The sequence below is a fragment of the Cuculus canorus genome, chromosome 16, assembly GCF_017976375.1.
Source record: "Cuculus canorus isolate bCucCan1 chromosome 16, bCucCan1.pri, whole genome shotgun sequence".
NCBI classification, from domain to species: Eukaryota; Metazoa; Chordata; class Aves; order Cuculiformes; family Cuculidae; genus Cuculus; species Cuculus canorus.
Window position 1 is genome coordinate 10,563,281 of NC_071416.1, and position 13,015 is coordinate 10,576,295.

Below are 13,015 nucleotides of genomic sequence, written 5' to 3' on the forward strand. Positions count from 1 at the left end.
ACTTACTGGAGGTCCTGGCAGTCCTTTACCCTGGAAACAACATTTAAAACAGTGAAAGATCACTTAGAAATTGAACACACAGGAAAAAAAGCAAACCTCACAGAATGCTGGCTGATTTTTTTCTTTTATTTTAAGTCTCCTCGGCACTCCTCTGTCCCCAATTATTGTAATTTGCAATCAGAGCAGTGCTGGAGGCTTAATGAATTCTTCTATTGCCTCTAATAATTTGTATTCCCTTTACACTGCTGCTACCTGTGAGACATCTCTAAGTAAAGCCACATACAGCGATGTGATAGTGAGACACAGACATCTATGACAAACTTTCTAGTTTATCTACTTTTCCTTTTCCCCTCCTCCCCTTTATTTTTTGTTAGGCATCACCTAATATCTAATAATTTTGATAGCATTTGATGTACTAGTCTTTATTGCAACCCGGCTTGCTTTTAATTTTGATCTAATAATATAATAATAATAATAATTATATCTAATATCTAATAATTTTGATAGCATTTGATGTACTTGTCTTTATTGCAACCCGGCTTGCTTTTAACGTTTCAGATGCTAAGGACAGTCCCTGTGTTACCAGAACAGGTCATACGTACATACACAAACACTGCAAATAATATTTTCACTCATTCTGGCTTTCATCCCTTTGTTTGGGATACAAGGCTTTCCATCTACACTTGATGATGGTTTTGGCATAACAATTACACACCATCTACACATATGTAGTTCTAGGAGTTACTTACAGCTGGTCCAGGTGGCCCAGAAGGTCCTAATGAGCCCTAGAGCAAAAAGAAACAGTGCAAATTAGCAGGGCTAAAACAGGGTAGACACCAGTGTTGGCTCTCCTCGACACCAACCTTTGTTTGAAAACTCCAGCCTTGTTATACAGAAAAAGCACCAACTGGAGATGCTCAGCTGCATTCACAAATCAAAGGATAGAAACTTACTGGCACTGACTCTGTCATTCCTCAATAATTACTAGCCTGAAGAATACTTTAAGACAGTAGGAGTGGATGTTCAGAACTGGCACTCATGTTCAGAACTGGCCTCAGCAACTTTCTTCACCATTTGCTGGGCAAGAGAGAGCAGAGATGAAAACATGGGCTGCTCGTAAAAGACTAAACAGATACAGCGGTAACCCATAGCTGACCTTGGATTAGTCTCTACAAATATCTAAAGGTTCATAAATTGAATTTCATCCATTTTAAATAATCTCATTCATAATGCTTTCATGATATAGATCCAATAACTAAGTCACGTGAAACTATTTACAAGATTTGGGTTTGTTCTAGTTAATTTTGTTAATCCATACAGTTTTCCCTTCAAGCAAAGACAAAGATTTGGCAGCTTCTGCATCTTCATTAGCTTTCCTTAGCAAATCCCCAATCTCCATTTCCCAATTTGCATTCTTGCTCTTAAGCTCGACTACAGCTTGGTGATCTTATGTCTTAGACTAGAATTAAATCATTCTTAAGTTGTTACATTCCTGCTTAACTAAAAGGCAGACAGACAGACGGACCTTCTTAACCTCTTCATTGCACTGCAAAAATGACAACATTGGATGGTAGACTGTAAAATTAATTATACGTAGTAATTCTGAAATAGAAAGTAAATGGAAATATAAAAAAGAACAAACCCCCCAGTACAGTGGGTTGAGCTCAGCCGGCAGCCAGTCAGATCTCTGAGAGATACTGGGTGTGTGTTGCTGACTGTTGGGTCCACGAGCCTAATCAGAAAAAGCTGCTGCTGCAAGGGGGAAAGGAAAAGCAGAGGCAGGCGGATGAGAGCAGGCTGGTTTTGTCACTCTTTTTTGAAAAGAAAAAAGAAGGAAATGAAGAAAAAAGCCTGAAGTGATGGCGGTGTAATCTAGGGCAAATGATAAGTGAAATAATAGTTTGCTCAACAGCACCAACACAGCACAGTGAGTTGCCTAAGCTGTGCTGGAGCTTGGGAGCTGCAGAAGAGCTGTGTTGCTCTCAAAGTCTGACTACAGACAGCTCTTTGTTTGCATTTGTACTGGTCTCAGCTGATCTCTGATATAAAAATCCTAAGTGAGAAGGTGACAGACTTAATCACAAAACAAGTCGTGTTGTTATTTATGGACCGCGTTAAATGAGTGCCAGCAAAAGCCTCACCTGCTTGAGCAGGGGACAAAGAGCAATTGCAGCACAAGGCTTCCTCAGCCTCTTGCCAGCCAGACTGCCCAAACCTGCCTTCCAAACATTCTCAAAATGCTGCACATCTTGAGAATGATGTCCTGAGCTGGAATTAAATAGTATCTAACCCTAGGACCAGGAGAACAAGGCAGATATCCCAATTCATTGTGATCCCAGGGATGATGCCAACCTTTTCCTAATGTTCTACATACCAAATGAGATTAGAAATATTTTCCCTTGTTAGGCTTAAAGAGTAAGATATTGAGGAGCTGAGATCTCATTAAGAGCCGTCTTGTGAGGAGAGGACTGTAATCCAATAAATCAACTGGGTTGCAAATGCCAGCTCATTCACTCTCCCGTTGCAGGTTACTTTGCTTTTTTCCGGTCACTTTTATCTTTAGGCTGAGCTCCTTACAACTACTGACGGTTGTGAGTGCATCGGCACTTTACCCTCCTTAATTTTGATACCTTTGAGGGTGTAAGACATGAACTCCATTAAGTTCAAAGGAGAGACTCTATTTTACCTCTTGAATTTAATAACATCATCTGACTCAACTCATTCTCCAGGTAACAATGTACTTTCTCTTTTGATTAGAAAACAACCTCACCATAATTTTTCACCTTAAAGTAATATACTTTATGAATGTACAACTACGGAGCATAGGAAATACTTGATTAACATGACATTCATAAATAAACATGAGTAAATCTCTCTTCCTCATTTCTTATGGTGCAAAGTACCAAACTTCAAAACAGCCTTTGAAAACTTGCCAGTGAAGGACACCAGTAGCCAGCACTGAGGTTGGAATCCAGCTAAAACCAAAGGACTTTAATTGGAAAAGCAAGTAGGCTTGATCTAATCAATCTGTGAGCAGAACCATGAGAAAAGCCAACGGATGTTGATAGCAAGAGGAATATTTAAGGTAAAAGCCATTTTGGTCTCCTGCCTTCACAGTAATCCATCTCTGATCAGACAGGACTCACTGTTGGACTGATGAAAAGTGACATATAGAGGAAAAGAAATGTTTAGCAAGAATTATTACTAAATAAATAAATTGTTACTAAAAACTGTCTTCCATGAGCACACTTCCACATGCCAAACACCTTCGTTCTCAGACAGCCCAGCTGAGAAAAACGTGCTTGTGCAGAAGTCGTCCTAGGGTTAAGCATGAATTCAATCCCACAACAGTAAGGAGACACCTGCTTATTTCAGTGATTCCTGGGAGAAATACATTCTTGAAGTTGGGTAGAAGAAAGAAATTCGGGATAACAATACTCTCCTTTTAGAGCGCTAAAGCTTTTGGAGTTTTTTTTTCCTTTATTAGATCAATTAAAACAATTTTCCAGATGGACTTCTGACTTCGAAAAGCTCCAATAAATGACAACAGGTCCCAAGTTTGCCCCATGCTGACAGATTGAGTTACGAGAGATGGGAAAGCATGTCAAATCAGAGCATGTAGTTACGGTAACTGTGTTTGTGTGGTTCTGCTGAACAGCTGAAGAGGAAGTTCTTGTGCCCAGAAATCATCTGCTCAATTACCCTGCAAACTAGGAGCTTGTGTACTAAAGCAGGCACTGGCAAATACTAGTACCAAACACAGAACAGGGGCACAAAACTACTCACAGCCCCAGAATTAATGAAAGGCAAAAGTTTAACACAGTAGTAGTGATGATAAACATAACAGAGCTGTGTACTCAGATTGCAAATAAAGGCCAAAATGGCTGCAATTTGATGAATGTCATAATTAAGCCTATCAATCGCTTCAAGGAACTTTTTAGATACTTGAAATATCACCAGAGCTGTTGTGCACTGGTATTTCCACCACTGAGGCTACCATAAGGCTTTGAAGAGGCTTGGAAAGAAAAGTGGATCTCATGCCTTTCCTAATGAAAAGCCATTTGGAGCCTCATTTCAGGGGTTCAAGTACTTTGCAAGGGTTTACTGATAAATAAACTGTCATCATCGACACCCAAACATCACCAATTTACAAAGGAATGAGAAATCATCAATATCAGCAGTGACAATGTTCATTTAAAGGGATTTAGGATCTAATGGGGTACTCACACGGTCTCCTGGAGGCCCATTTGGGCCAGAAGGACCATCAGTTCCTGTTAAACCCTGTAAAACAATAGAGGGAATTAAAACCCAGAGAAATACAGTAATCAGAGGTTTAGGAAGCCCCTGTCACCAACACAAATCATCTAGATGACAAGATCCCAGGAAAGCCTAACGATTTTATTTCTCTCTGTAATTAATCACAAAGGAAAGGACCAGAAGCAGATTCTCAGGACTGTTCTCTGTGCATTGTAAGTCTGGGTGAACACCACCAAGTAGTCTTGTTACTGGTGCTCGTCGAGTTGGAGCTTAGCTGTGGACTAAGGGACAAGCTGGGATCTCCTCCTGTAAAGAAACCATTGAATTTCTGGCACTACTGGCTTTTGGCTATCTGAACACTTCCTCTCACCTGATGCAGAAGAAATGGGTTGGATAAAACCTCACCCACACTCAGCTATTGCGGCAATAAGTTGGTAAGCTGGGAAAACTTGACTGTGTGCCATCACCTGTCCAGAGCTGCAGGGCAAAGCCCAGGCCAGTGATGGGCAAGCCTCAGCTAATTTGTGTGAGTGGATTTCTGAATTGAAGCTCAATGGGTTTGGTCAAGAAATTGGGTCAATGCCTATGTTTCTGCAGACCTGCCCAGCGCACCTCTGAAGGACTGCAAAGTTTCATTGTAAGGGTACTGTCCTATCAGTTATGCATCTTAAAATTGTTCTTATACTCCGTAATTCAATCAAGAGATCCTTTCAACTCTTAAAATTTCTTCTGATACGCAAAGCACACGTAGATCCAGGACTCAATTTGCTTCTCCAGTAGACCCAGAGAAGGTTGATAAGACACTTCAGGAAAACACCAAATCTATGTGAAATATTTAAAAGACTTAAGAAAAGATGATGAAATACTCACATCCACTCCAGGAAGGCCAGGCAATCCAGCTTCACCAGCGGCTCCAGGCTTTCCTGGTGCACCTTTTGGCCCCTAAATCAGACAAATAGGCAAATATTTTTAACACAATAACAACAGAAACATGGCTTGTGTTGACATGGGTTAGAAGATGGAAGTTCATTTGTTGATGTGTTTATCTTACACCATGCAACACGGAAGAACTCCTGCAGAGACATGAAACTTGCCATGAATCTATGTACATACCCTAAATTCACGTCAGTGGTTTGGCTGTTTCACATAGAGTTACCCATGAGCTTTTCCTGGCAGAGGGGTAAAAAGGGATAGAAAGGGATGGGGTAAGTAGCCCAAAGCAAAGAGCTGTGCCACCTGGTACAATTTTCAGCACCCTCTGGCAGAGAGAGGAGCTGAAGCAGACTTAGATTAATGCCAAATAAACACTCTTACGTGGCTTAGTGACAGTTTTTATTGTATTGGTGATGGCCAAGCTTTATTTCAGGCATATCCTCCCCTAGCCATGAGCAGGAGAACGTGTTTCCCAGGAGCATTCCTACCTCTGTGTACCCCTTATGGAAATCCTGCTGCAGATCAAGAGTAAAACCAAGCCAGTAAGTCTTAGCTGTTGTGTACCGTGTTCCTCTCAAAAGGATGTGCAAGTCGGCGTCAAGCAGAAAATACTCACCGGTGGGCCTGGCAAACCAGCAGGGCCTGGCTCTCCCTAAATGAAAGAGAAAAGACATCAGTGTTAGTGCCAAACCTCTCCTTTCTGTTGACTGTTGCAGTGGTGTTCCCAGCTGTCATAGAGCTCAAGACTCCCTTCACGCCCACTCCAAGATTTACCGGTCTCATTCTGATGAAGCTGATGCTCTGGATCAAGGATGAACCTGGATAACCTTTTCCACTTCTAGGGTAGCAGATGGGGTGAATCCTACCTCCTCAGCCTCCCAGGGAGAACCAGTGGTTCTGAAAGGTGCCCAACACCTGCATCTTTTTCCAGATATGCTTAGAAATTATTTGTGCTTAGGCTTGTCTGCAAGTGGGGCAGAGAGGAAACTGGAGGGCTATCAAGGCTTTCCTACATCTTCCAGATAAAACAGAGGGATACACTGATAAGCTCTAGGTAGCCAGGACACAGTATGAAACTGTGGTACTACCAGGAGTTAGGGACCATCAGAAAGCAAAGAATGAACAAACTGTCTACAATGATTTTCTTCATATGACTGAATTTTGACGGGAGAAGCAAATGAACAAAGCCCCCAACTGATTTCTACCTAATCCAATTGCACAGTCTGGATTAAACCCAATTTTTACAAAACATTTCAAAAGCACTCTATTTTTCCTATCCTAACAGAAAGCAGCTTTTAAGAACAGCGTTAAAAGTGTAGGGGATACATTACATAAAAAGCCTTTGAATCATTCCTCCTAGCTCAGTTGGCTGTAACCTCTTTCACGAGCTTGTAGTCAACAAGATATTTGTATTTTATTGTTAGTCCCCAAAAGAAGCAATCATCTGTGAACGGCAGCAATTTGACTGGAGCTTGGTTTCCCATCTCATGCCATGGAAAATCACTCCGTGCCCCAGATCCCGATGCCTGAATGGTGCCCTCCCCTCCTGGCTTGCACGAAATATTTAGAGAGACTCTGGTATTGGGCACATTGATACCCTGGGAAATGAAAATCTATATGGGAAAAGGGTGGTTATTAGCAGAGCGAGGCTAGAAACAACACCATCCCCGCCATGGGCCCTGATAATTAGGAGTTAGAAGGCAGTAGGCAAAGGCGTGGAATTTATAGCATGTTTCTATAATTACCACATCAGTAACTGTGAAGTCTGTGGGCAAATCTCAAGTTTGGATGTCTTGATTTGCTCAGGCAAGGGTTTATGTACTGCACTGGTGACTGATCAATGCACAGACCAAAAAGTCAGGAAACAGAGGATCTTTATGCTCTGCCTTGCTGAAGTAACTCCTTTGCTCACAGATTTTCCATAAATAGTTATCATTATCATAGGTGGGGAAGGTCCCCTGCCAAGGAAATGAAAGGAGCAGTTCTTTTGCAATGAATGGTTTGAAAAGGCAGCTAGAAATGGCAGTAAAGGTGGTTTACTCCCTCCCTCCAGCACTCGAGATCAACAGTCCCTTGCATTTTTCTTGTGTCTGTGATGGCAATCCATACAGCAAAGCTCTGGCAGCAGCAAAGGATGTCTGGGGCAATCATAAACCTTGATCCTGCTGCTGTGCACCCCTGCAGGACTCTGCAGGAGCACCAGGACTTCGGGCAGCTGAGTTCAAAGCCTAATCAGTATTTACAACCCTAATGCCAGATGACTGGGAATTAGAGGCAAAGGCTGTCAGCAAAAGGCAATGGTCTCCTGGTGCTATATGAGAGGAAGAAGGAAGTTCACTCTTTCTTCGCAAGTCAAGGCAGGAGACACAAAGCGGAAAAAAAAAAAAACCACCTTGATTTTTTAAAAGTGACAATTGCTTATTAGCAATTTGGGGAATTACATCCCCAGAAATAATCCACAGGAACTTGTCACTAATTCTTTTGAACACAACATGCTGTTTCTATTCTTGGGAGGGAGAGGTTTTGCTTGTTACCGAGGAGGAAACGTAAAGCATGTTAAAGGCTATAATTATAAAAGGTTTCAGAGGGACTTAATGTTGCAGCTCTCACTGAAAAGCACAAATGAAAGCAGCAGCTTCTAGAAATTGTGCTTATAGGGTTCATCCAAGGTTTGCTCAGAGATATCCTGAATAATTCAGCTGTGTTATGCACTGCTCACTGCACATGGCCGATGATAAGGGACTGCTGAACACCTTGGCAGCACTGATCCAGCTCAAAGACTGCTCAGCACTTCCACACAGCGTTCATCCAAAGCCACCCATGAAGATGACCCAGCTGGAGTGGCTTTCAGAGTTCAGGAAATTTGCACAGATGCAGCTCAGAAAAGTTCAGATTGTGCTTTAAAAATAAAGTCTCGTCACTAAAGCAATGAAATAAACCCATGTTTTCATTTTCGCAGTGGCAGAATTGACACTATCGCTCAGGCTCCACATCTTCCTTTCCATCCAGCGCTATGAAAAAGCAGAGCAGTGCTGGATTTTCTACGCCATTGTATTTTGGAGGGTACTGCCACAAAAATGGTAGCCCTTAAACTGGGAGGCCGCATGACTGTGCTCAACAACAGCCACAGCCCTGAATCTTTCCTGTGCAGCTCCTTAAAGGATTCAACGCTCCATTGAACAGCAGAAACCATCCTGGACCCTGTTCCTGCACAGCTGGACCATCTCACATGAACAAGGACACCTAGAACCTATATCCATAGGAGGGATATAGACCAAGTCTGTTCAAACAAGAGACCTCCTGCATAGCCAAGACTCCAGACTCAAGCTGGGACTGCAAGACTTAGCACCTTAAATACCTTACCCAGACATTTGATTTATTAGGACTAAGTTCTTCATATTAATTAGATGCTTTTCTTTGGTCCTGTCCCACAGGGAGCCTTCCAAAGCTTTTAGCAGTGGATAAAAGGACACAGGTTCACGCGGCCAGCATCTCCCCAGGCTCCTGTTTCCAAGAGTAATCAGAAGTGATGCTGGTGCTGTTCCAGAACTAAGGTGTAAAATATCCAGTAGAAAGCAGGAACTGAATGACACAATCACAGGAATTTATTTCCTTCCGGTTGCCTATATGCAGAAGTTGGTTATGACTTGAAGACCAAAGGGCTTCATCCCTCCCAAATTCTTCTTTTTCACCCTGTACAGAGATGCAGCCAATCTTTCCTGAAGCCCGCTGGCCACACAGAGGTCCTGCTGGGGTGACTCCACAGGCTCAGTGCCGCTAGCGGGAACGCCTACCCTTTCCCTTCAAGCCCTTTTATATCATGAAAAACAGCGGAGAGAAACCATCGAGGTACCAGCTCTGAACATCTCACGCTACAAAACCAGAGAGGGATTTTCAGTGAAACAGTCTCCGTTAGCGGTGAGGACAACTGCAGGGGGACTGGCTGCAGATCAATGAGGTTCTCTCTTCAGCTCACAGAGCTGCTATGAAAGCTCACCACTGCAGACAAAAAAGCTCCTTGTTCACCATATACCAGTGAACTCATAGATCTTTTTTAACCTCCAAAAGAAAATGACCTGCATGGAATGAATAGATTTTTTCAAGGTTGCTTAAACGTCCAATGCCAATAAACTTACTTCAGACGAGCCCTAAGAAACCCTGCCCTATTCCATAAGCAGCTTAGAGAGACAAACGCTACTCAAACTCAGTATCAGAAGGGGAAACTCAGAAGGCTGAGTTTGATATGGTCTTGTTGGAGGCCCATCTGATGCTTTTTCTTATCCACTGCCAATCGCAGGACACAATTCAGTCCTTACCCAAATGATGCACAGAAGCATAATTTTTCGTGGAAACATCAATTAAAAGTAACAAGAGAGGTTTTTCTTCTCCACTAAGTCCTGTGTTACATAGTCTGTGAATGCGTGTAAGGAACTGCTTGCTGAAATAAAGGTTGACCATTTAATTTGATTGTGTGACATTAAATGTAACTCATGTCTGGCAACATATGAGCCAGATTCTGACCTCTCACACGCCAGTGGAAGTTAGGGATAGTCATACTGACAATGTTGAATTAAAACCAATATAAAAGCAGTGCCCAGTGCTGTATATTTGAGTTTCTTGGAGCCTCTCTAGAACCACGGTTCTCCGAAGTGTCACATAAACCTCTCTCTGAATTACAGAACATGCAATGACTTTGACACACATCATACCCGTGCACTCAACTCTATACATTACATTCCCCTCCCTCCTTAGACATCAAAGAGAAACACGCAGCTTTTCAAGCAGGGTCGTGAACCCCTTTGCACACACTAGCTTTGTCCTGTAGTCTCTTGAGGCAGGGGATTTATCCTGCTAAAGGACCCGAGGCCACTCAGCACCTCCACTCCCTGTTCTGACTCTTGCAGAACGAGGTCTCCTGCGAGTGGGCTCGTTCTCTGGGTCCAACCACCTCCCAAGGGCGGCCCAAGGATGGGCTCTGGGGAACAAGAAGCTTCTCTGCTCAGTTGGCTCTCCCTCTGCTCCACCCCTCGCCCTCCCTCGGCCATACGGCACTCACATCTATGCCGTCCTTGCCCGATGGTCCAGGGGGTCCTCGTGGTCCAGGAGGGCCTTGTGGTCCTATTCTCTGAAAGGACGGAGGGAAAAGAGAGGGAGAGGAGTTGATTTTTGCATCGCATGAAACGCATGGGCTAAACCAGAAAGCAATAGCCAAGTCCTAGAGCATAACCCCAAATCTGCACTAACTCTCCGTCCTCCAGCCCCCGTCCTGGGGGAGACTCGGAGGAGCTCAGGACTACAGAAAAGGTCTTTGGAAAACCCTTTTGACTGAGCACATCATCAGGGCTCCCAGCTTGTTTAACTGGTGGTTTATGCTGGGAATCAGAGCTGGTTGCTGGGCAGGGAATGGGTTTGGTTGTATCGGAAATGGTTCTCACTGCCTGCAGGCATATTTCGGTTTTGGGCAGAGGAGGAAATGCAAAGCCCACGGAAAAGAGGTGCCAAATGCTCAGCATTAAAAATTAATTTACAGTCTCAGTCTGATGGGGTGATGGCAGAGCAAGGCGGACACCATTGAAGACGGAAGGAGAAAGGGAAAATCTCCCTTTGATTTCAATCTGCCACTTGAAAATCTGGGATTTTGGAGGAGGCCTGAGGTAAGGGGAAAGAGAGAAGGGTCCAATAAATGAATTCTGTATGGGGAGGGCTCCAGAGAGCAACTTGCTGTAGGTTCAGTGAACAAAGCTTGCATTGTGGAAGCAGCTCTGCTCGCAGCAGATGAGGGCAGCTCTGAATTCCCAAGCCAGACTGCAAAAATTCCTCACTAACACAATGAAAAACCTCACTGAGGAGTTAATTCCCCAGACTATAACATTAACACCTTACAGGGAAATTTAATATAGCTTCAGATCTGAAGGGACCAAGGGTCAAATATGCTATTTACATGTGAAAATTGACTGAGGGAAGAATAAGAAATTCTGATTCAGCTGAGGACCCAGATCAGGAGCTCAGCATCATTGGCAACCGGGTACTTCATTGTAAAAGAAAACTACTTCTCTTACATGAACAGGTCTCCCCTTTCCCAAGGCTTTCTCTCTCATAACTTCAGTCCTGAATGGGAAGACAATACTTGTACTGAAAGCTGAAAGGAGTGCCTTCTACACGTGATGATAGGATCTAAAAGCCTACTGATGCAGGTACAAACCCAGAGGTGTTGGCTAGGCACTCTCTGCATAACATCAAGAGCAACACATACATTTTTAAACAAACTTTAGACTCTAATAATATGCCTGTTGCCACATCTCATGCTGCAGGTATAACATACACAGATCACTATCCTTTTCCCTGGAACATAAGGCATAAATGAGGCTTCTTACCTGAGCTGATGTTGAGGCTAAGAGCTGACATAGGAAGAGAAGCCCAAGAGCGGAGAATCCAGCCATGGTGCCCAGGCTCTGCCTCTCTTCCTCTGGGGCAGCTCAGCCGTTTCTCCTTTGGGGTCCAGCAGATCCCTCCTCCTCCTCCTGGTTCTCAGCTTACAAACCAGACTCCTCGCCTCCAGATAAACCTGTGGCTCCAGCCAGAGGGGCTGAGAGGGGTTGAGCAGGGAGGAGAGAGGAGGTTTGGGAAGGAGGTGGGAGAAGGAGGGGGAGCAGCAGGCAGCCAGGAAGAGAGGCTTTCATTCATACCCTGCTGGGCAGCCCCAGCCTTGAGCAAACAGGGAAGGAGCCTAAGGAAGGGCTAGACTTCATGCAGAAAGAACAAAACTCATCTGCTTCTTTACAGTCTCACCTGGACCATTTCTAAAAGCCCATCAGTGCGGGACAGATAAAAAACAACAGAAAGCAAGAGTTATTCAGTACCTGAGGCTACCTAACTTCACTAAAGGAACTGATAAACCTGTAATGAGTGCAAGATGAGCTATAGAGAAACACGCTTACTGCTTTGTGAGACGTTTATTAGCTCTGGAGGTGAATTCACATCTGTAATTTATTTTTTTTTTTTTAAGGGAGGGAGATCTAAAGAAACGCCAACTGATTTCTTGAGAAAGCAATGAATCCTGACAAGAAAACAGATGATTGCAGATAGACACAAGGAAGAAAAAAAAAACGAGAAACATTCCCTAAGCCACAAAAAAAGAGGAAGAATTGCCTTTGAAATACCTGCAAGGAAATAAAGGATGACAGCTCCCAGCTAGGTGATCCCAAACTGCAATAACTTTCATGAAGATGCATCTCCTACAAATAGCTTTATGCTGCCCTTTATCAATTAAAGGCAACTTCATCCAAAGCAGGGCTGGGAAGTGAAGAGGAACAGTGGAAAGATTCATCAAGACTGAAATGACACAGCTGATTCTGTTAGCAAGAGAGAAGCAGAAGTGGACAAAGCAAAGCTGAAAGAATGAAATACCAGGTTTCAGTTTGGCATCCTTACTCCGGGAGGTTGATGTGAACACACTGGATGTGCCTTTCCAGCTGCCCAGCAGCCAGCATTCCACCAACCTTGACAGAGGGATAAAGGGCTCAGAGATTTACTGATCTACAAGATTTTGTGGAATAGGCAGCTGGGAACAGAAGGGAGCGCATGCATCTGTCTTTGGATGGCTTGAAAGTAACCGAATGCTTTATTTCACAAACCCTGCAGAGGGAGAGCGGTGCAGTTGCAGGAACTTCTTCACACCGAGCTTGTACCTCCTCCTCCACACTGAGGCTGACTGATGGCACAAGAGAAGGCAAAGCAGATCCCAATTCTTTGGCCACACTTTGCTCACGGCACGCCAGGACCTGGAGCGCTGCTGCAAGTGGAGCGTGCTTACGAACAGCAAGGG

The 13,015-nt window shown here is 43.8% G+C and overlaps 1 protein-coding gene across 1 annotated transcript in view; it reads right to left on the reverse strand.

Annotated features, from left to right (window-relative positions):
* The window catches only part of COL9A3 (collagen type IX alpha 3 chain), a 37,472-nt gene extending 25,344 nt beyond the window's left edge, over positions 1 to 12,128 (reverse strand). The window contains exons 1-7 of the mRNA XM_054081263.1: positions 11,565 to 12,128; positions 10,247 to 10,315; positions 5,807 to 5,842; positions 5,128 to 5,199; positions 4,228 to 4,281; positions 750 to 785; positions 7 to 30 (exon numbers count right to left, since the gene is read on the reverse strand). Of these exons, the coding sequence (XP_053937238.1) occupies positions 7 to 30; positions 750 to 785; positions 4,228 to 4,281; positions 5,128 to 5,199; positions 5,807 to 5,842; positions 10,247 to 10,315; positions 11,565 to 11,630 (357 nt within the window). The 5' untranslated portion in view covers positions 11,631 to 12,128. The remainder of the gene's footprint in view (positions 1 to 6; positions 31 to 749; positions 786 to 4,227; positions 4,282 to 5,127; positions 5,200 to 5,806; positions 5,843 to 10,246; positions 10,316 to 11,564) is intronic.
* Positions 12,129 to 13,015: the final 887 nt, after the last annotated feature.